A 23711-nucleotide genomic window follows, 5' to 3' on the forward strand; every position below is an offset into this window, starting at 1 on the left:
ATAACTTGTTCAGTAAATACAAAAAAACACATAATAAAAGTAAAAATTGAAAGATAAATGTAATATAACACTTATGTAAATAAATGTTAATTAAATAACACGGCAGGGGAACTGGGACCCTAACCTAGTGGTAGAGCGCTTGCCTAGCCCTGGATTCAATCTCTCCTACTGCAAAAAAAGAAAGAGCCCAATGACGACTTTCCTAACCCAGTAGGAGCCCTTGGACAATGTGTCTGTGCAAGAATTCTTCCAACTATGGTATCCTGAGCTACAGGGATTCTCAGTCTCTGTGTTCCTCAGGCTAAGTCTCTGTGTGACTTGAGATTTCAGGCTTCTGTTTCACACGTCTGTCATTCTACAGTTTTATGATTCTGACATCTTATGACTCATTTATCAGCACCTATCTGCCCAGCAACTCTTCTCTGCCCCGCACAGTGCTGGGAGCCAGGGATTCAGAAAAGAAAGACATTTGCAGCTTGTGTCCTTGTGTGGCTCCAGAGCGGATGGAGGCACAGGGAAATGTCCCGGATGCTCTTGAGCTCCGTCCGGGGAAGTAGTGCGGGCATGGAGCGGGGAGAGGCGCCAACGCAGACCAGCTGGGCAGACATGACTTCCCAGAGGAAACAGGAAAGGAGGGTGCTGTTCTAGAGAAGCAAGTGCTGGTGGAATCAGGTTCCCCATGAAGGGAGTGGCCCAGGGGCGAGGGAGAGCTAGAGCCGCGGGCGTCCTGCTGAGCCAGAACCCACGCAGGGTAAATGGGTGGAGAGTTGGGGGGGGGGTGAAGAGTGGAGAGGGACCGTGGCCCACGACAGAGGACCGGGAAAGGCCTGTCAAGGAGTTTGAACCTTATCCTGAGGGCAAAGGGGAGCCAGTGAAGGGTTTAAGGGGAAGAGCCACACGGTCTGCTGGGCAGTTTGGAAAGATGCCTCTGGCTGCAGGTTTGGAAGGAACAGAGAGGAGAGGGGAGGCTGGAATGGACCCAGGTAAGAGAAGACGCCTGAGCGGAAGGCAAATGGGCCCAGAGACATTTCATCCATGGCGAGGTTAACAGGTTAGGGCAGTGTCAGGGGCGGGTATGCTGGAACCTGTGAGTCCAGGACCCCTGGATTTCAGGACTCTCTGATTCTCTGTTCCATACTGCACCATTCTCTGATACAAAATACTTGTTGATATCACTTTATGTTATGACCCCCCCCAACCCCACACAGTCTGCCCTCCCTCCTTTGCAAGACTTGGTTTCCCCTGTTTGCATCTTGGGGATCAGCAGCACTTTTCCTGCAAAGTAGCCACAAGGGCGAGACCTGGGATGTGGTCAGCACAGCACAGAAAGGGGTCCACTGCGGTGCCCGTTTGCCGTGAGTGCACAACATGTGGCCTTGCCAGAGGAGGTCCTCTGGATCTTGAGAGACCAGAGCAGAGCAGGGAGGAAGAGCTCCATCTCTGTCCACTTTTGGTCACCGACTGCTTTGGCCTCTGGGCTTCTGCCCGGCAACTGGTGCCCAGATTTGCTTGTTTGCCTTCGCGTTGGCGATTGTAGGATCGGGCTGGGGGTTTTTCTGCTGTTATCCAACTCTCCCACCTCCTCTCCTGGTCTTAACTTCCCCCCAGGGTCTTCAGACACTGGCTGGGGACAGCCAGGCAGGACCTGGTCTTCCCTGGGGCAGGTCTGAGCCACGTCAAGTCCATCAAATTGCCACCTGCAACCAGCCTGCACCCCTCCAGGCCAGGCTGCGGGGCATTCCCTCCTTAGGCAACTGGCTCTACCAAGAGCTGGTCTTTGGAGACAGAAAGTCCTTAGTCTCCCCCAAACAACAACATGTCATCTTCCAAACCACACGTTTGGTTTCCCACGTTACAACTGCTTCTTGCCGGTGATTCAGTTTTAATTCAATTCAATCCACAAAATATCAATTGACTAACATAACTGTGGGCAAACCCGAGAGCTGGTGAGACCCTTGGAGACCTACTCATCGTGGGCAGGAGACAAAGGGGAGACCAGAGGGGTGTGGAGGAGTGGAGGTAGTGGAGGAGTCGGGTCAGGGTCCAAGACTGGATTCTGGACCCTTTGCCCATTTCTTGGCACACAGGGGAGGGCTCCAAAAATATCAGTAAGATCAAGTCAAATTAGGAGTTGAAGTGAGACAGGCCACACACCTGTACTGGCTGGCATGCACGTGGAGTTCTGAAAGGTTATGAGAGGGAGAGTGGGCAGCCAGGTGACCTGAGGACCTACTTTCCATTTTATGCCCTTTTGGACCTTTTCTGAGTTTACCTTTCACCAAGTGCACACAGCAGAGTCAATCAATGGAACAAACAATTACAATTAATAAACTATTTAGTGAGTCAGGTTCTTTGGTAACTCCATGCCTTTGGCACGTGCTGTTCCCTCTGGTGAAATAACCTTTCCTGGTATCTAAAGTACTTTCACTATAACAAAATACCTGCACCTGGGTGATTTGTAAAGGAAAGAGGTTTGTTTAGCTCATGGTTCTGGATGAATCGTAACACGGTGGGTCACATGGCGAGACAGAACAAGTGTGCCAAAGAGAGCTTGTTCCCCTAACAAAGTCACGGCAGCAATCGCCCTGAATTAAAGTCCTCAAATGGGTCACCTCCATTCAGTCAATTCCCAAAGGGCCCACCTCTCAACACTGCTTCCAGGGGGACCAGATTTCCATCACATGAAACTTGGGAGACACATTGGCTTTCTCCCTCTGGAGAACCACGCATCCTCCAAGAGGCCCTCAGTTGTCCTGTCCCCTGGGGCCTGCCCCTGCCTCCCTGTGATGCTCTCTATTCATCCTCCACCTCTACCAGTGCACCATCTGGTCCCTACCTTGTCTGTCCTACCCTGGGCCCTAGGAGGCCTCTGTGCTCTGACTTCTATTTGACCGAAGTGGGATCAGCAGGAGAGTAGGGCAGGGTGGGGGGAGTGCTCTGCCTTCGTTTTAGTAGAGGCCACATTCCTCTGTGCCTCAACTCCAATCTTGGCCTCATTTTTAGGCCTTCGGATGGCAGAAGCTACATTCCTCTGTGGTCTCAACTCCTGTTTTGGCCTCACTCCCAGGCCTCCAGCTCTGTCTGGTCCAGGGTCACTGATCTCTTTCGCACTCCCTCAGGTCTTGGAGTGCTATCAGCTCCCACTGTTGTCAGTCCTTGGGTGCCCCACCATTCCTTGGCATCTCCCTCAGCTTCCCATACCCCTGGAAAGACTCTCTTCCTTAAACTCACTTCATTTATGCTTGTGGCTCCCAGGCTGGGACAACTTTACCCTACAGGGGGGTATTTGGCAATGTCTGGAGACCTTTTTTTCTGGCACTGGGGATGGAACCCAGGGTCTGCTACATGCCAGGCAAGCTCTCTGCCACTGAGTTCCATCCCCAGCCCTTGAAAACTCTCTGTTGTCATGTCAGGAGGAGTGGGTGTACTGGCACTTAATGGGTGAAGGCTGGAAATGATAAACACCCTGCCATGCGCAAGACAGTGCCCATGACAGAGAACTAGGCAGCCCCAATGTCAGCCGTGCCACGGTTGAGAAACTCTATTGAAGTTCACTGCCTGGATCCTTGCAGGTCAAGGCAAGGGCTCTGGACTCCTGTTGCCCTCTGTGCTATGACCTGCTGGTTTACACAGCTGCCATTGGGCTCCTCTTACTGGCACAGAGATGAATAGATCTACTCTGTGTCCTTGAGCCACCCACAGAGCAGCAAGGAGAGACCTTGGTGGGCATGGTCTCCCCCCAGGATTGAGTCCTTGAGGGCAGGGTCTCAGTGTCGTTCACCACGTAGCCCCTGTAATAGGAGCTACATGCCAGCAAACATTTGCTAACTGGGCAAATTGTCTTCCAAAATATCTGTAAACAGCTGGGCATGGTGGTGCACACCTCAATCCCAGAGACTCAGGGGGCTGACCCAGAAGAAAGGCAAGTTGGAGACCAGCGTGGGCAACTCAGTGAGATGCTGTCTCAAAATAAAATTAAAAAGTCTGGGGATGTAGCACATGGTAGAGCACTTGTCTGGCATGTTTAATGCACTGAGTTCAATCCTCAGGACCAATAATAATAATAATAATAATAATAATAATAATAATAATAAATCACGATGTGAAACTTGACATATTCACACTGTGGCACACTGTACAGTAATGAGACTGAATGAATGAATTATGGACATGAAAAAGAGGGATGGGTTCAGTTAGTGACTCCAATTTTATTATTTCATCTGTACCATAGTATTCAAACCCTCCAATTGAAAATAAACATAAAACCGTTCATAAAAGAAAAAAACTGAGGTATTAAGCCTTATCAAAATTAAATCTCATGCTCAGCAAAAGACTCTGGAAAAGGGATTATTTTAAAAGTTACAGAGAGAAAATATTTGCACACTACATATATAACAAAGGATGATAATCTGGAATACATAAATACATTCAAAGTTCAACCAGAAAATAACAAATTAGAAAACAGGTATAGCTATAAACCATAGATGACACGGTTTATAGAAACACTGGAGATGATTAATGTGAATACAGACGATGCTACAAGATAAAAGCAATTTGAAAGTGGAAAATAAATGTAAAATACAGAAAATAATTCTTTCATGGTATTTTGTTTGCTAGAGTGATTTTACATAAAAAAATGACTCAAACGGATTTATGAAAAAATGAGGAAGAGTAGAAATTGCAAATAAAAATGTCCCACCGCATTCCAGGAAAGATAATGAATAAGAATTCCAACAATTAAGAGATTCTTTAAAACATCTAGATACATAAAATTGGATCATTACAGTTGAAGACATGGCTGTGCTCTTTCTCAAAAGGAGTACACAATACTACAAGATAACAGAACAATGCGAACAAAGCTTGGTCATAGAGCGGGGGAAAAAAAGCATTGGAATGGATCTCAGAAAAGTAATCCAGGCACATAAGAACCTCTGTTATTCCATTTTAAAGTCTTTTCACAACAGACCAAATTCATCTCTGATGTTTTTGAGGCAGGATGTAGTTACCCTGTCAAGGGGAGGGTGGTGGGGGATTAGAAGAACAGAAGGAGGGCTTCTGGGGAGTCTATTCTCTCTTCTCCATCCAGCCCAGTACCACAGTGGCATTCTTTTTATGACAACTCATTGAGCTGTACACTTGAACTTTGAGCATTTTTTATGTATGTTGTACTTCAAAACTTATATAAAAAATCCGAAACAAACTATTACCATTTGGAAATAGTTCTCTAGATGAAGCAGGACTGTGTTCGGGTGCAAAGGGGAAAAATGCTGAAATAATGGAATTCTGAGTGCAGGAAGCTGATGACTTTGTTGAGTGAATAAAAAGAATGTAATGGTCAGCTAGGCTCCCATTTAAAATTGTGGTGTGTCACAAAACAGCCCCACTTTTCTCCATAGTTGCTTTATCTAACATCAATATTAAGAATTGTGTCTGTTTTGCTCTCCTCTTTTGTTCAAACTGATAAACGATGTAACTTTCTCCATGTATTTTGTATATTAAGCTTTCATGGGTAAAGTGTTCCTCAGTGAAGAAACAATGAGAACCTGAAGGTTCTCAGTCCTGCCTACCAGAAGCAAGCTGCAAATGGCCTCTGCTTGGGTGCCTCTTCTCCAATCATCTTGCTGCTTCCCATGATGCAAGTGTCCCTGACTCCCAAGAAACTGGCCACATAGAGGTTGTGTTACAAAACTGGGGACATGGTAGGGAAGAAGTGATTCAATCATGTGACATCGCTCACTGCTTGAATTGTGTACCATGAGTATATTCAAATAAATTATTAATTCCACCAAAAGTGTCTCCTTGGAGAGGCCTTTTGCAATGGTTTGCATCTCAAATGTCACCCAAAGGCCCAGAGCTGAAAGCTTGGTCTCCAGCCTAGGGAGCTAGTGGGACCTTTAGGAGGCAGGGCCTACTGGGAGGAAGTTAGGTCACTGGGGGCATGTCCTTGAAGGGGATGTTGGGATCCTGGCCCCTTTCTCTCGCTCCCTCTTTGCTTTCAGCCACCTTGAGGTGAGCAGCCTCCTCTGTCATGATGTACTGCCATAGGTCCAAAATGACAGAGCCAAGTGACTAGGGTTGAAATCTCTGAAACTGTGAACCGAAATCAATCTTTTACCTTTTGTGTTTGATTTATCTCAGGTATTTTGTCACAGTGTGGGAAAGCTGACCAGTACCTTTCCTCAGTTCCTTCCTTTCTCACTGCTGCAATTTCCCCCTATGCATTGCCGTGACAGTTGGTAATAGCCTTGTTGGCCGGGTATTCCCCCTTGCTTTAGTTTATTGTCTATCTCTTCATGAGGAGACGGACTTTGCCTGTTTTATCTACCACCTGGCACATAGTAGGTGCTTGAAAAGATTTACTGAATAAGTGAAAAAAGAGAAGAGGAGGAGGGAAAGAAGGGCGCCTGAGTTGGTAATTGGCGGTCAACCAGGAAAAGGTGGGGTGGGAGGATTGGGCTTAGTTTCCAGTCACATGAGAATTGGAAGAAGCTGATGGGCCCCGAAGACAGGAGAGCCAGGTTATAAAGCAGGCAAGATTGCCCATTTTACAGATGAGGAATCTGAGGCTCAGAGATGCCAAGGGACTTGACCAAGTCATTCAATGGGACAAGTCTGAGTTTAGAATCCAGGTCCTAACCCTAGATTCAACAGACTGTCAGCTATTGAACACTTACATGTACTAACTCATGAGGTGAGTTCTGTTATTCCTTCCTCATTGACTGATGAAAATGTTGAGGCACAGAGAGGTTGAATGATTTATCCAAGGTCACCCAGTTAGGAAGTAACCAAGCCTCGGGTCTTTCCCTGGTTCAGATGGCTATTCTCCACCTTCCAATTCTTCTGCACCCTCCGGCCTCACACCAGGCCCTAGCTTTGACCCCAGAGGGGACTGTGAGTTCAAACCGTGACTTCTCCAGAGCTTTGGGCAAAACCAGGAAATTCCCTGAAACCCCCCAAAGTCCGGGTTCCCCCAAGTTTAACTAAAAGAGAGCACAGTATCCCTGCTTGCAAAGCTGCTGTGAGAAAAATGTGATAAAAATAATTAAGGACTCGTACATGATAAAAATAATTATAGGGTTCCTGGCAAATAGCCTGAGCTGTAGAGATACTAATGATAGCAGGAGTTTATGGCCCTCTGGGCCCAGCCTTTTGGAGGCTGGGGTGATAGCAGCTGAGTTCACAAGTGGGGTCACAGATAGAAAACTCTTTTCCTGGGGAGAGGCCTGCCCATCTCTCCTTCCTGGCCTGGGCAGTGATTTCAGGGCCAGCAGAAGGCCACGCCCCCGGCCCAGTGGGCCAACATCTGGTCAGGCATTGAGCTCTTGCCGCTTTTCTTTCTAAACACCTGTAAGCAATTAGCACTTTCCAGTGACTTGGTTCATTCATTAATCCTTTGGGCCCCAAGGGAAGGCAGGGAACAGATGCTGGCAGTAGAAGAGGTGGGACAGACCTAGAGGGGACAGGATTCATTCTTCCTGTATCAGGTTGAAGTTTGCGGAGGGAACTGGGCCTGGGATGCCAGGGATAAACCCAGAATCACAAAGAGCCCTGGGCTGGGGGAAATCAGCCTTGGACCTTGGTTCCCAACTCCAATGATGGTAGTTAGTCTCATCACCACAAATAGAGCTGAGAGAGGCTTGTCCCTTTGGCCACCAATGCTCTCTGAGGATGCTAGACCTCCCTGCGGTGTTCACAGCTAATTCTTACACATTAGAAATCCACCCTAGTATTGCTTTTATAAAAACGGAACCTACTTATCACAATAGTGGGTGCAATCCATACCTAAAAGAAGATAAAGAAAACTCAAATTCGAACAACATAGAGATGCACAAAGGGGAAAGTTCAAAATGCCAAAGGTTTATTCCCTAAAGAATCACCCTTAGAAAAGGAGGCAGAGCTTTGCGATCACAAGCACAGCCTCCCAGGCCCACACGCCTGGTCCCCAAGCCGCTTGCACCCTGGCATTCACCAAACTTGTAATCATTACAATTTTACTTGTAATAATATTTGTGAATTATCATTCCACAATTTTTTTTTTAATTCCAAAGAGCAACATACCCCAGGCATAAAATCTTTAGTTTGGATGGGATGTTTCGCAAAGCTAAAATGAGAACTGGGTCATGACTCTCAACACATTGTAGGATCTCATAGTAAGGATTCCTTGAGTGGAAGCCCTTGCTGCGATCACATTATCATTATGATTGTCACATCCTTGTGTCTTTCTCTATTGCTGATTGGCTGGAGCGCCCCCGTGTGTCTGTATTGTGTCACAGCACCCCAGTCACTGCCCAAAGCACCCTTTATCCCAGTTTGGAGTCTCAATTTCGAAAGGCATTGTTTTTCTTATCTTTCACTTCAAGACCATATTTTAAAACAAAGTACCCAAATCCACATCAGGCCAACAGACCCTAACTCCAATCCAAGCCTTGCCATGACGATCCTGAAGGGCATCAGAAGGAAGGCAGAAGGGAACTTGCCCTCTACCTCACCTGGACTCAAGGGCAACTTTGAACGTGATCCAGCTTCCCAGGAAGTGCCATGATAATACTGGAGAGTGGCATTGCACAGGCTAAAAAAAATGCTTTCACATTAGTGATCATCACAGCTAGCTCTCAGCGACCACTTCCTGCCTGCCAGGCCCCATGTTAAGGCTTAGATGATCACTTTTTCCTTTAATCTTTAAATAACCTATAGGCATATGTTGTTTTCTAGCCTGTTCCTGGCCCCCACCCCCGCCCCAACAGTAAGCTTTGGGCATCTTTCCATGTCAGTAAATATAGCTGGGTCGGTAAGTACTTGATTCAAAGGCTGAGAAACTTAAACAGTCAGCAGCCACTGCCCAGGTGAAGATCGATAATAGTTAACATTTATTGAGTGCTTTATTACACAGCAGGGCCCATGCTAATTGGAATTATCTCTCATTTGATTCCTGAGGCAATTCCAAGGGAGCTTCTAGTATTTTTCAGATGAGGAACCTGTAGCTTTAAGAGGCAGAGGAGCCCATCTAAAGTCAGGCAGCTGGTGAAAATGGATCAAACCCACGGTCAGCCAGCATATTTGAAGGACATATAGAGGAAGACACAGCGAAAGGCTTTCCAAGTGTTCTAAGAATCCACTGACAAGGCCTGAAGGCAGGCAGGAGGGTGGGGGGCTAAGATGAATTTCCGAAAAGTCATGGTCCTCCATGGAAGGGACAGGAAGGCTTCCTGGAGGTGGTGTCATTCGGACTGATTCTTTTTTCTTCTCCAGACAAGAAAGAAGGCCTTATAATTTCACCCATGTCTCATATCTTCACCCCCACCACACCTTCTTGCTCCTGGTAACCACTATTATATTTTCTACCACTGTTTTGTGTTTTTTTGTTTGTTTTTTACTCTTCCACATATAAGTGAGATCATGCAGTATTTTTGTCTTTCTAGGTCTGGCTTATTGCACTTAGAGTAATGTTCTCCAGGTCCATCTATGTTGCAGCAAATGGCAGGATCTCCTTTTTTAAGGCCGAATAATATTTCACCATGTATATATATCACATCTGCCAGTAGACACCTGGGCTGCTTCCACCCCTCGACTGTTGTGAATGATGCTGCTGTGAAGCTTGGGGCTACAGACATCTTTACAACGTGGTGGGTCCTGCAGTAACTTACCAGTTCCTCAGCTATTTCGCATCAGACACACCTGGGCTCCAATCTTAACTATGGCACTCTATTTCTTTTCCCTAAATGGCATTATTGAGATATAACTGATGTACAAGAAATTACACATATTTTTTTAAAGAGAGAGAGAGAAAGAGAATTTTAATATTTATTTTTTAGTTTTTCGGTGGATACAACATCTTTGTTTGTATGTGGAGCTGGTGATCGAACCCGGGCCGCACGCATGCCAGGCGGGCGCGCTACCGCTTGGGCCACATCCCCAGCCCCAAATTACACATATTTAAATTGCAAAATTTGATAAGTCTTCATGAAAGCAAGCCCTTGTCCTGGAGTGGGGGAGCAGAGGCCCAGGTGGGCTGGAGTGCATATGGCCAGCGCAGGCCGTGGCTGCAAGAGCCCACCCTGCCAGTGTGGGCCGGAGGTGGCCAGCCAGGGTCTAGGCGAGCCAGCGTGTAACGGACCTGTCACCTGGTGGCAGCCTAGCCTGTTCCTGGTGCAGATGCCCACTCTGTGCAGCACCACAGCTCTGAATCCCCTACCCCTGCGTCCACCAGCCAACAACCTCAACCTCCCACTTGCACACAAGCAGCGGGAAAATGGAAGCGGGGCAGACCCAAATGGGCTGCGGGGCTAACCAACAGCACTGGTATCAATGCTGATCAGAAGAAAGTTTGGACCAATAGCATTGACCCAAGTGCTCTATAAACCCCTAGACTAGCACACTCCAGTGGCAGCCCCCTAGGGGGACCCCTCTGTGAGAGTTCTGTTTCTGTTCTTAACCCTTGAGTAAATCCTCCTCCTTTCCCTCTTGCCTTCTGTTGTCCTTGAATTGCAGTCTTCAGGTCTGTGAGACAAGAACCTGGGAAGAAGCTGGCCGGAGCTGCTGGAGTCCGCTCCAACACGGGGGGGGGGGGGGGCATGGCCCCCATTTAGAGCCACGACATGCCACTCGCCACTCAGTGGTAATGGAGGAGAATCAGCTTTGCTGGCTGAGACCCTCAGAGGCTGAAGCTGGTAGGCATCTCCTGCTGTGTAGCTGCTGACACTGAAGCAGGCTTTCAGCTTGTACAGCAGAAGCAGAGAATCCAGTTTGGTCTTGAACTCTGGTTTCGTTAACATATTTCAGCACCCCAGGAACCAGCACCACAACTAAAGTGACAAATGTTTCCACTGCCCTCATAGTTTTCTCCTGCTCCTTGAGGTCACCTTCCCCTCACCACCCCCAATCCCCAGGCAGCTTGGTCCCTACCAATTATTTCCTTTCACTATAGATGACTGTATTTTCTGGACATTCATAGAAATGAAATCATACAATTTGTACTCGTTTGCTTTCTTCAGAAATCTTGTTTTCAGGTACGGGTTGTTTGTTCCCTTTCATTGCAAAGTCATGTCAACACACACAAATGGCTCCTGACTTAGGTTTGACTCATGATCTTTTTGGCTCTACGACAACATCATCTTCAATATGAATCATATAAGACATTCAATGCTTTATTATAAAACAGGCTTTGTGTTATGTGACTTTTCCCACCTTCAGGCTGATGTATTCTGAGCACGTTTAAGGTAGGCTGGGCGAAGCCACCGTATCCAGTAGGTTCGGTTATTAAACACACTTTGCATTTAAGACATTTTCAGGGCTGGGGATGTGGCTCAAGCGGTAGCGCGCCCGCCTGGCATGCGTGCGGCCCGGGTTCGGTCCTCAGCACCACATACAAACAAAGATGTTGTATCCACCGGAAACTAAAAAATAAATATTAAAATTCTCTCTCTCCCTCTCTCTTTAAAAAAAAAAAAAAGACATTTTCAACTTATGTCGGGTTCATCAGGACATAGCCCCACAGTAACTGAGGTGCATCTGCACATATGTCTCAGTTTGTGGACCCACGCCCCTGAGGATAGCCATTTTCTCCCAGCCCCCAGTTTTTGACTACTACAAATAAAGCTGCCATGAACATTCATTGTACATGTCTTTGACTAGACAAATAATTTTATTAAACTTGCGTGAATACCAAGGTGTGAAACTGCTGGATCATATAAATGTATGTTTAGTTATATAAGTGTATGTTGTCTTTTTAATCATATTAGTGTATGTTTTAAAGAAAAAAAACCCGTTTTCCAAAATAGTTTTACCATTCGGCATTCCTGCCAGCACAGTATGGGTGTCCTGTTACTGGGGCCAGTCATTAGACTATAGCGATTCTGGATGTACTCAGTGTTTCAGACATCCCAAGCCTTGGTTTTCCCATGTATAAAATGGGGCAATCACAACGGTATTAAAAGGTAGTGAAGACAGTGAACTAGAGTGCATGTAAGACTGTGGTATAGGACTGTGGTATAGGACTAGCCACCTATATGGTGGCTCTTTTATCACAACTGAACCCCAGCCATCCCCTGATCTGGTGAGTGACCCCAAGATATAGCATCCTCACCTAGATAGTAAAGAGCTGATTCCTTTTCTTGCTAGTCTGGAGGTGCTGAGGACCTGGAGAAGTAACAGTAACCCTATCGAATGTGCAGCTACTATGCTGGGTGCTTGGGTAGACTTAACTTCTCAAAGGCTTCTGAGCTGGGTGGTTATCTCCTTCCATATTCCAGATGAGAAAATTGAGGGGCTTTGACCAGTAATGAGCCGAGATCACCTGCAGTTAAGTGATGGTTCTGGGATTTGGTTCTATGTAAGTTTGATTTGGCCCCAGAAGTCTCTCTCATGGAGCACTTGGCTCCTGGCTGGCAAAGCAGCCCAGTGACAAAAAGGCAGGCCGTGTTGTCTTCCGTTTCTGAGATGCAGAGCCTGAGGCAGGGATTCAGTGCCTGTGATTTAGGAAGTGGGGAACCTGTAGGGGATGGAGGGAAGTAAAATAGGAGGGAATGAACCAGGACGTGGCCTCAGGTAAAGTCCGGCAAGAAGGCTGGCCTTTTGTTCTCCGTAACAATTGGTGTTGATATAAGCCACCCTGTGGGTGAGGGGGGAACCGGCTGGCACAGGTGGCTCCTGAGGGGACACTTCTCAGGAGAAGGGGAAAGAGTAAGCCAAGGACTGAAGCTTCCAGCGGGTGGGTGTGCTGGCCCCTTACAGGGCTCAAGAAGTTCTCAGAGGCACCCACACTTCTCAACTGCCTAATGACCCAAATTCTAGGACATTCTGGAACACTCATGTCCCAGGCTTGTTTTGAAGAATTCTCCCACTCGCTGAGACCAGCATGTTGAAAACCCCTGACCTACATGACATAATCAAAGCACGTCTTTATTTTTGCCTCCCGGTGTCTCTTTGACGTGGAGTCAAGCTACTAAGGAAACCCCCAATTTGATTTGGGTTCAAACCTTCTCTGCTCACCCAGCTGGAGCCTACTGGGGGGAGGTGATGTGGGCGGCTGCTCCTCTGTTCCCTCCAGTCCTCTACAGTGGAGCTGGGGTCCTGATGGAGATAAGGAGAACAGAAAAAGGACCTTGCTTGAACTGTCACCAGCCTGGCTGGCTTCAAACTCTCTGGACCCAGAGGACATTTAAAGTTACCCCTTTATCTAATGAAACAAGAGTGTGGGCTCCCTGAGGATGGTTGTCCCCACAGGACTCCTCTCACCCCTGACCTCGGGGGATTCATCTCTCTTCCTGGGGGTCCCTTGTAACTCCTTTCTCAACACTGCCACCACCCTCCTCCCTTGTGGGAGACCCCAAGGGACAGGGCCCAAGCTGTCTCCTTGTGGGTACTCTCTGCCCATGGCTGGTCTATGGGAAATGCTCAAGCAGCCTTTCCGTGAGATAGCAGGAGTGTGGGCTAGCCTTGGCACTTCCATATTCTGTGGCTTCTCTACCAGTGTGGCCGGGCAGCCTGAGTTCCAGTCTCTAGATGTCCCTGCCCACATCATCCAGCCGCCCCTCTGCACAGGAGTCACACTTGAGCTCTCCAACCAGTGCTTCCCTCCCATGGAGAGCCCCAACTCCTGCAGTCCACCTTCCCCAAGAGATGGCCACCAAAGAAGCCTCTGCTCCCCCTCCCCATCATGGAAGAGCTGGGAGTACATAGGGGTGATAACCAATGAGGGGGTTTTGAGTACTTGTGGCTAAATGCTAGCAGTTGTCAGTTGTCAGTGTTAGACTGTGCTCTAAAAATGATCACTGGTGTCTCAGCAGGGACTTCCTGTCAACACTGTACAAGTCACATCCACTCCCTGGCCTCAGTTTCCCAACATCCTTGACCGGGATGACAACAGCTACCTGCTGGGATGGTTGCAATGTAGTGAGAGACTCAGTGACTTCACAGAGCATCACTGGGTCTGACGTGCTAGGGTTCCACAGTCACAGACCTGTCATTCCTCCTCTGTGTGACCATCTGTAAGTGATTTTTACTTCTTTGTGTCTGTTTCCTCATCTAGTAGTCAAAGAACTCCTACTCTGTAGCATCACTGTGGGGATAGTCAAGAGGATATATATCAGATGCTGGCACCGTGCCAGGCCTGGCTAGGCACCCTCTCCAGGCTGGGTGTTGGTACAGCTGAGCTCTTAGGCTGTACCAATGGAGCAGGGGCTCTGGGGTCTCCACCCCACCCCATCTCCTCACCATGTCAGGCCCTGTATTGGGAAATCTCCAGGCTGCTGGGATCCAGAGAGGACGTCCTGTCCCTCCAACTGACTGTGCTGACTCAGGCTGGGAAATCAATGTGTGTCCACAAAAATACAGCAGGGTTCTTGCCTCTTCTGGGAAATCCACACGGACAATCCCTGGGCACATCTTTACCCCAGCTCAGAGCTGGCTGGCTCTGCTGTAGGTCCTAGTTCTGGGGCTTGTAAGCCAAACCTCAGCACACTGAGAAATTGGAGCCCCTGGCACACGAAGGCACATCAGGCCTGAGGGTCACAGGTTTCACACGACCCTCGAATTGAGGTCAGGCATCAGGGATCAGGCTTGGCTTTTGCCAATCCTCTGACTTTCCCCATCCTGCCCTGGTCACTTGTCCAGCCAAGACAAGCTCCAGACCACTGGTTGGGCAAGCTGTGACCTCAAATGGGTCAGACCTGCCGGGTAAGCATGTTTAAAAGTATAGGACATTTTGTACTTGAGAATCCCAAGAACCAGAGTGTGAACCCTCCCCACTTCCCAGGCAAACCCCTCCCTTGCCCCTCAGTGCCACTTATTTCGTAACTTCAGGCAAGTTCCTTCACCTCTCTGGGTTCCAGGTTTGCCATTTGTCAAAGGCAGACTCACAGGTGTTCCCACCTCCCAGGGTTAGAGTAAGACTCGGGTCCTCAGTGTCAAGACATTGGCACCCATGTGGCAGACACTCAGGAGGGGGACTTATTGCCAACAGGGGCGCTGGACATCGAAGGAAAAATATGCATGAGGGCCTGGATTCAAACCCCAGCATGAAGAAAACCAAAATCTAAAACCAGGATGGGATACACACTACAGTGAATTGGAGCACAGACTGCCTGGGTTCAGATCCAAACTGCTCTACCACCTCGTGTGTGGCCACAGGGAACCTCTGTGAGTCTCAGTTTTATTCTTGTAAAATGGGAATAACCATAAGAGGGTTTCAAGCAATCAATTAGATTAGATCCATTGGGAACTGTGCCTGGCAGGTAGAAATCAGTTATGATTTTACTATTCCTAGTTAGTCAAACAAGTTTCTAAGGTTAGCAATGGTGCTGAAATTACACAGGTAAGTTTTGTTTTGTGGTCCTAGAGACTGAACCCAGAGCCTCGCCCATGAGCTAAATCTCATTCATTTTTAAAATTTTTGAGGCAGGCCTTTGCTAACTTGTGATCCTCCTGTCTTAGCCTCCCCAGTAGCGGGATTACAGGTACACACTTTCTTTCCCACCTTTTCTTCTTTTTTGTAGGGCTGGGGATTGAACCCAGGGTGTAGCACATGCAAGGCAAGCCCTCTACCAACTGAGCCATACCCCTAGCCCGTATACACTGGGCCTTTTTAAATCTATAGTTTCCCTTCCAATCTTTTCTTTTCATTGCAATTCATCAGTTGAAGAATTCGGGCTGTTTCATCAGTAGTTTCTCAAAGTCTGCATTTTGTCTTCTGCATCCTCATAGTACAATACAAGATTTCTAGGCAGATGAGCAATTGGATGAGAGCCAGGCTCTATTCCTTTGGCATGATTAGAGGTTATGCTGGTTCTTTTCCAAGAAGCTCATACATGGTTGAGTTTGTTCTTTCTTTCTTTTCTTTTCTACTTCTTCTTCTTCTTCTTTTTTTTTTTAATTGCTGTTAGCTGCCAGGGTGTGCAGTGGCTAGATGCTTAGCTCACTGCAGATCTCAAATGGCAATATTGTATCACTTTGTTTTCACCTACTAGTTGTAATAATTTTATAGGAAAATGCTTCACTTAATCTATTGTTTGGTTACCAACTGCTACTGTGTATCTAGGAAAGATGGAATAAATAAGGATTTCTTTCTTTATATTTACTCAGTTCTCAATAATTTCTTTCTTTCTTTCTTTTTAAGTTGTTGGTGGAACTTTATTTATTTTATTAGTTTATATGGGTGCTGATAATTGAACCCAGTGCCTCACAGATGCTAGGCAAAGGCCACAACCCCAGCCCCATCAGTTCTCAATAATATTTCATGCCACCTTCAGAAGGTGATCAATTAGTGTTTCTGATGATGGTCACTACAAACTCAGGGACTTAGACATATTTGATGAATTTTGATCAACTGCCATTTTTGCAATTATCAAATATTATCAATTATATATATATATATATATATAGTAATATATCTCTAGTATTTGATAATAGCGACAGCGACTGCAATTATCTTACTTGCAGATGAAATTGTCTCATCTGTAAGTTGACTTTTTTTTACTGTGCCCTTAGTAATAATTTCCTGTTGCCTGGTGTGACAAGATATTCCAGGATCATCTAATATATTTCCTGCTACAGTTCTGGAATTTACCATTTCTTCAAGAAATTATTTTTTAGTTGAAAATCACATTTCAAAACTATTATATCTGGGTGCAAGGTATGCTTGTTGCTACTAGATTGGTCATTGTTTTCCATCCTCTTTACTAGATATTAGGTATTAGGTGTGTGTGTGTGTGTGTGTGTGTGTGTGTGTGGTGTGTTTCCATGCATATAATTTCTCTTTAAAAATAATCTCGAGTTCATGCTGATACTTTCAATGCATATACCTCCTTACAGAACTTTTACTTTAACTTCTTGTTTCATCGGTTGCTCATTTTTTCCACACTGAAGTGTTTGATTCTCATGTATATGGGGGTTAATAAAATGAAAAGATTCTATACTTACTGATTTGCTTGAGTTCATTTTACACAAACAACAGTCTCAGAAGAATAGCAATAAAACTACTACCACTAGTCCCAGCTACTCAGAAACCTGAGGTGGGAAAATCGTTTGAGTCCAGGAGTTTGGGGTTAATGCAGCAAGACCCTGTTGCAAACTAAAACAAAAACCTGGTTAAAAGAAATTGAGCTCAGAGTCAAATGCCCTGAAAACAGACAGTTCAGACATTTCTGGCCACCTCCAGCACACACTTAATGTCATAATCTCTGTCTTCAGACACTGGATGATGCTAGGAGAGCAAGATGCTCAGAGCCTTCTGAACCAAGATACAGGACAAGCTGCCCTCTGGTGATCTTTTTTTTTTTTTAAAACCTCTGCAATTATTAGTTTATTAGTATCATCCAGGACTCAGATGTTCAGTATTCCTCCTGAAATTACATAAACAAATGCAAATGGAAAGAATCCAAGTCAAAATTATATAACAAAACAGCACTCCATCACAAAAGCGTGTAAAATTACAAGAACGCTATTTTAAAACACTGGCACTTTAAGAGAACGATAATCTCAAAAACCACAAAATTGCCAAATTGTTCCCTAAACTGCTAAGTAGATAAACATGACTCTAATGAATGAGTTTGGATTTTTGTTAAAAATTAAAAAAAAAAAAAAAGAAAAAAAAACATAAAATAAGTTGGATAATTGGTAGAGATGCAAAGTTTTTTCCTCATGTCTATTTTGATTTATAAATGGGCAAACCACAATATAGGAAAATATACCCTACTTCAAACTTGGCATTGTAATTTTATAAGCTGGCCCAATTAAGTAAAAATACTTTCAATGGAGTCTCAAGTTTCCTGAGCAGTCCATATTTAGATAAATGGGAAAAGGCATTTACAGCCAGCACTCTTAGAACCTTTGCTGGGACTAATCTCAACAAAAAATTTAATATGGCAGTCTTGTATTTTAAGCTCACGCTTTTGGGGATACATTCTCAGGTCTTCTTTAATGTGTTAACTGCAAAATATAACTGCCATTACATGGTAATGGGAGTTAATATAGAGTCCTCATGTAAAGATCAGAACATACGTCTCTATTAGTCCTTCAAGGACAGATTTTCAGATTGTTTGATTCTAATAATCCCATGCTGTGAATAGAATTGGCTACCCTTCACTTGGTAAATGTAAGTGGGCTATGTGAAATTAGCTATCAACTGATCAAGGTTTTGGAGTTTCAGTTACGGATGAAAATGTCCTCAATTTAATTTTTATTAACCCCATCATGATATGCAGGGTGTGTAGACAAAAAGTTTTTATCATCTTACTATGAAAAGATAAACATTGTAATAATTCATGTGATCTAAAATGGGCAAAAGCAAGACTAACTTCCCCTCAAGAAGAAAAATTTCAGACCTATGAAAAGGACAACAATACTAATAAAAAAATTGTATTTACTTAGAAGCATTCAGAATGTCAACAAAACAGCTGCAACTTTTTTTTTTTGCAATTACAGAGTGGTATTCAGTTAACAGAACAACAATTATTTCGTATAAGCTGCATCAGAGACAACTGAAGATGAAAAACTACCGTCCCCATATATAACTAATTTGTGCTGTGCACCAACAAGAACCTGCTTTAAATTTCCATGCCAATTTACAACCCCCATACTGTACCAGGCAAGGTTAGTGGCTATTGAAAATACCACCAGGACAGGGCTATCTAAAGACACATTCGGTAGTGTGTTAACTATACAAAAAAAGACACTGTACAGTTTAAAAACAAATCTTACACAGCCTTACATTTCAATTTTTTTCTTTAAAAGGAGTGAGTTGTGTACAGGGGGGTTAAATGCTTTATAGACAAGAAAAAAAAAACTGCGCTAGAACCAACTTATTCATCATCATCATCTTCTTCTTCATCTTCATCTTCTTCATCTTCCTCTTCCTCCTCATCCTCTTCATCTTCCTCATCCTCTTCATCTTCCTCATCTTCCTCCTCTTCCTTCTTTTTCTTGCTTTTTTCAGCCTTGACAACTCCCTTTTTTGCTGCATCAGGTTTTCCTTTAGCTCGGTAGGCAGCAATATCCTTTTCGTATTTTTCCTTCAGCTTGGCAGCTTTCTTTTCATAAGGCTGCTTATCATCTGCAGCAGTGTTATTCCACATCTCTCCCAGTTTCTTTGCAACATCACCAATGGATAGGCCAGGATGTTCTCCCTTGATTTTGGGGCGATACTCAGAACAGAACAAGAAGAAGGCCGACGGAGGCCTCTTGGGTGCATTGGGATCCTTGAACTTCTTTTTTGTTTCCCCTTTAGGAGGGATATAGGTTTTCATTTCTCTTTCATAACGGGCCTTGTCCGCCTTTGCCATGTCTTCAAATTTTCCTTTCTCTTTAGCAGACATGGTCTTCCACCTCTCTGAGCACTTCTTAGAAAACTCTGAGAAGTTGACTGAAGCATCTGGGTGCTTTTTCTTGTGCTCCTCCCGGCAAGTTTGCACAAAGAATGCATATGATGACATTTTGCCTCTCGGCTTCTTAGGATCTCCTTTGCCCATGTTTAGTTATTTTTCCTCAGCGAGGCACAGAGTCGCCCAGTGCCCGTCCGGCTCTCACTTGCCCCGGCACTGTCTCTATGGAGCTCAATGTACTGCAATGGCTGTGAGAGCGGGAGCCAGACGCAGCCTCCTCACTCTCTCCGCTCTGTAACATCTCTGGTGATCTTTTTGCTCTGGAGTTGGGTGAATATAATCAACAGACATTTCATGACATGATGTACCAGAACTTTACACAAGCCATCCCCTCTTTACACATAAAGAAATGGGTCCTTTCAAGGGGTTGTTCTGAGTCTGTTACTTCAGAGTGCCCAAAGCAGAAGTTGTTCAAATCCCTGTTCAGCCATTTAACTGTCCTGTGACTATGGGGAATTTCTTGTCGGTCTCTGCACCTGTTTCCTAACCCACAGAAACACGGAGACAAGCGGCCCATGTGACCTTTACAGCAAAACAAAACCTGGGCCTGTGGTACAAACAAATTTCAGTTTAAATCAGGCTCATTCACAGATCCTCTTGGGCCCTTAGACAAGAGATTTCCTCTTTTTGGATCTTAGTGTTCTCTTCAGTAAGGGAAACTCTCTCCTGGCCCTTTGTTCACGGGGGTTGTTCTAAGGTGTAATTGAGATCATACAAGTACAGCGCACAGGTATATGATTGCTCAAAAGGCAGAAAATTTATTGTCATTTTTCTGAGACCTTTTCCAATTCTGAGACAAATTGGTTCTCTAAAATGTATTACTAAGGAGGAGCAAGAAATAATGATCTTAAGACCAACTTTTCTTCCTGCTGTCAGCATCTAGCATGGAAGTCTGGTTCCGTGAACCTCCAATAGGTCCTGGGTCTGGGTTGAAGAGGGGTGTCATCCCAAGACCTAGGACAGCATGGTTTGGACAGGGCCATCCCTTGCCTTTTGCTCTAAGAGTTTCCATTTATTAAATACCTACTGTTTGCCTAGTATAAGCAAGAAGTTTCCTCTAATGAGCCCACTTAATTACACGTTTGCCCATGAGAAACTAGAGGCTTTGGGAGTTTAAATGACTTGTTTAAGTGACTTCCCCAAGGTTACAACTTGGGGAAGGTTATCAGATATCCTTATCCTAATTTCTAAAGTTTGTGGCTATCTTGCTTTACTTGGTAAAAAGTATGCTGTAGATGTGATTAAATTAAGGATTTTGAGATTGGGAGATTATCCTGGATGATTATAATGGCAACTTTGAGATAATTTGAATTTCTTTTCTTTTTTTTTTTTTTGTACCTGGGATTGAACCCAGGGGCACTCAACCACTGAGCCACATCTCCAGCCCCTCCCCCTTTTAAATATTTTATTTAGAGACAGTATCTCCCTGATTTGCTTAGGGTCTCATTAAATTGCTGGGGCTGACTTTGAACTCACAATCCTCCTGCCTCGCCTCCCAAGCCGCTGGGATTACAGGAGTGTACCACAGCACCCAGCGACAATTTCAATTTCTAATAATCATTTTAAAAACATAAGCATATCCCAAATGTTGTTTAAGACATACTTAAAAAGAAATCATTTATCTGAAATTCAAATTTAACTGAATGTTCTATATTTTATTTGGGAACCTTAGAAATGGTGAACGAGAGAGCAGAAAGTCAAAAGTCAAGATTCTCAGGCAGCTCCCACTCCCGCCACCCGCCACCCCCACCAACACACACACAGTCGGGCATCTGGCAGAAACATTTTCTTGGGGATCTCCTGGGTCACTTCCCTCTGGGACTTCCCTTGTCCTTGAGGCAGAGAGAGGAAAGGATTATTTAAGGTCATCCCTTTGGATCTGAAGTTCTTCTGGATCACCAGAATTTCTCCCTAGAAATGGTTTATCGTCTTGACTCTGCCTGAGATTTCTCTCAAAATTGCAGTTGCACAAAACATGAATATATGCTGGGGAGGGGGGTTAATGGACTAGATGTGGTGGTAATAAATCCTTTTTCACATTACCATTATCTGGTGGGCACTTCGTGAACCCTAAAGCAAGAAAGAAGTTAATTATCAAATCAGGATCAGATGAAGAAACCGAGGCCAATGAAGAATAGGGGCTTGTCCAAGTTCATGCTGCTAATGACAATCCGAGATTGTATGGAAGTCTCCCTCCAAGAAGCAGCCAGTCCTGATGGGAGATGCGGTGGGAGGAATTCTGGAATGCTAATCCTGAGGTCTGGGTTTTAATCTCTTTATTGCAATGGATTGCCACTTTCCTTTTCATGAAACAGGGAAATTGCACAAATTCAAGAATTTAATGAGGCATGGAGGAAGACACCAGGAACGTGGTGGTACGTTCGAGGAAAAGGGCAGTTTCTTTCCTTCCTTCTCTCTCTGGACCCGGTTCCCCATTCACACGGAGGGTCGGACAAGTTGCTCACGATCCCACTTACTAGCAGCCAGCAGAGGGCCCGCAATGTACAGTCGCGACCGCCAGGTGGAGGCAAAGCTCCGGCAACACGGCGAGAAATCGCACATGCGCACTCCCAAACGGCGCCCCGCCTTCCCACGCCCTGTGCACGTCACTTCCGGCGAGAGGGGCCGGACCGGCCGGGCGAGGAGTGCGGGTCGGCTCTGTGCGCGTTGCCAGACGAGGCTCCCGCCGCCGATTGACCCGCGCTCCGCCCCGCAGCCGGGCCGGTGAGTGCCCGCGAGCCCATGCGTACGTCCCAGGGGCCGAGAAAAGGTGCCCCGAAAGGGAGGGATAACCGGAAGTGGGAGCCGAGGGAGCGAGAGACCCCAGGAAATGGGGACCCCTGGGGAGGGGGCGACGACCGGAAGTTGGGGGCCCGGGAAGGTAGTCTAGGGGAGATGGGATCCCTGGGGCCCAAGAGAAATGGTCTTGGCCTCTCGCTGTCGGGGGGGGGGGGTGGGGTGGCGAGGAAGGTGATGCTCCACAAAATGATGGGCTCCAGGTGGGGAAGATTCCTGCTTCACCTCAGCAGCTGGTGTTTGCATCCCATCCCTACGTCCATCCATCATTTAGCAGACTTACTGAGCCACTGTCGAGGCCCTGGAGATTAAAATGAAGCACCCGGTGGAGGGTAGGGATGAGAGACCAGGGTGGGACTTGACACTTCCTCCTGCCACCCTTGAGCACATCACTTAGCATCTGTCTTCCCCTGATGTTTACCGAGCTCTGACGTGTACGCAGCCAAGGGGATAGCGGTGATCATGGCAGGCAGGTTCTCTGCCCTCGTGGATTCTTGGGGACAGTCTGTAAAATAGGAACAGTAATAATATACATAACAAATATTGTGAGGAGTAAATAAAAGGCTGGGGATGTAGCCCAGTGATGCATACCCAGCACTGGCAAAAAATAAATAAATAAATAAAATTGAGAAAACAAGTGCCAAACATAGTGCTTGATATAGGGTAAAACACAAAAGACTTTTAGTGTTTGTTGCTGTGTACCTAGCACAGTGCCTGACACATACGATAGGTAATCAGTAATTATTTGATAATGCATAGTGAAACAGACTCAGGAATTTCATGTAAACACTTGTGACATTGGACTGCAGTGCTGTGGAAAACTCAGGGATTCACCCTGAGGAAGTCAGGGAAGGCTTCACAGAGGCCATGATGTTGCAGCTGGGCTTCAAAGGTGATGAGTTATGATTGGGAACAGATAAGGAAAGGAAATTTCAGGGAGGGGATATCAGTGCATCAAAGTGTGTGAAGAATTGTGGGTCAGTAGTTTGTTTTGACTGGCAGGGGAGAGGTGGGAGGTGAGGCTGGAGAGGGCTTTGGGTCTGTAGCCTGTGAGCACTACAGTGTGCCTGTCAGGTATGCCCTGGATTGGGTTTGCAGACAACTATTGGAACCCCAAGTGGGTTCTGCAAAGCTGGAACTGTTCATTTCTTGCTCAGCATACCTCTGCTAAGCACATTAAACTCATTCAACAAATATTTATGGAGTGCAGACTCTCTCATACCATGTTAAGTGTTGTGTTTATAGTGATGAACAAGACAGACATGATACCAACCACAAATTGCCTACAGACAATGACAACAGAGTGAGAAGTACTGTGCCAAAGAGCTCCTGCAGGGGGCACCCATCCTGGCCTGGGGTCAGTGAAGGCTGATTGGTTAAAGCCACAATCTTCACCCAACTGGATATTTCAGTAGCCTTTCTGGTCTGTTTCTATCCTCACCCTCTACATTCTTAAAACAGTAGAGTGACCCCTTTAAACTATAAAACAGATCACAACACTCAAAGACCTCCATCCCCCCCTTCACTCAGAATGGAAGAGTT

At 45.8% G+C, this 23711-nt stretch overlaps 2 protein-coding genes across 7 annotated transcripts in view; one reads left to right on the plus strand and one right to left on the minus strand.

Annotated features, from left to right (window-relative positions):
* Window positions 1-908: 908 nt before the first annotated feature.
* Window positions 909-23711, plus strand: part of Ttpal (alpha tocopherol transfer protein like) — a 37101-nt gene continuing 14298 nt past the window's right edge. For 2 of the 6 annotated variants that reach the window (XM_046433764.2, XM_046433763.2), the window contains exon 1: window positions 14808-15135. The gene's annotated coding sequence lies outside the window, so the exon portion shown is untranslated. Of the gene's footprint in view, window positions 984-14806; window positions 15136-21688; window positions 21749-21771; window positions 22098-23711 lie in introns of those variants that run through there. The other 4 variants (XM_046433765.2, XM_058575615.1, XM_046433767.2 and 1 more) reach the window with 4 other exon arrangements.
* LOC124085793 (high mobility group protein B1-like) lies at window positions 17543-19601 on the minus strand. Its single transcript, XM_046433768.2, has one exon. It carries the CDS (start codon window positions 19458-19460, stop codon window positions 18795-18797), a length of 666 nt encoding a protein of 221 aa, XP_046289724.1. The 5' UTR covers window positions 19461-19601; the 3' UTR covers window positions 17543-18794.

This window comes from Marmota monax, unplaced genomic scaffold (assembly GCF_021218885.2).
Source record: "Marmota monax isolate L192 unplaced genomic scaffold, Marmota_monax_Labrador192_F-V1.1 WCK01_AAM20220418_F8-fsc00014, whole genome shotgun sequence".
NCBI classification, from domain to species: domain Eukaryota; kingdom Metazoa; phylum Chordata; class Mammalia; order Rodentia; family Sciuridae; genus Marmota; species Marmota monax.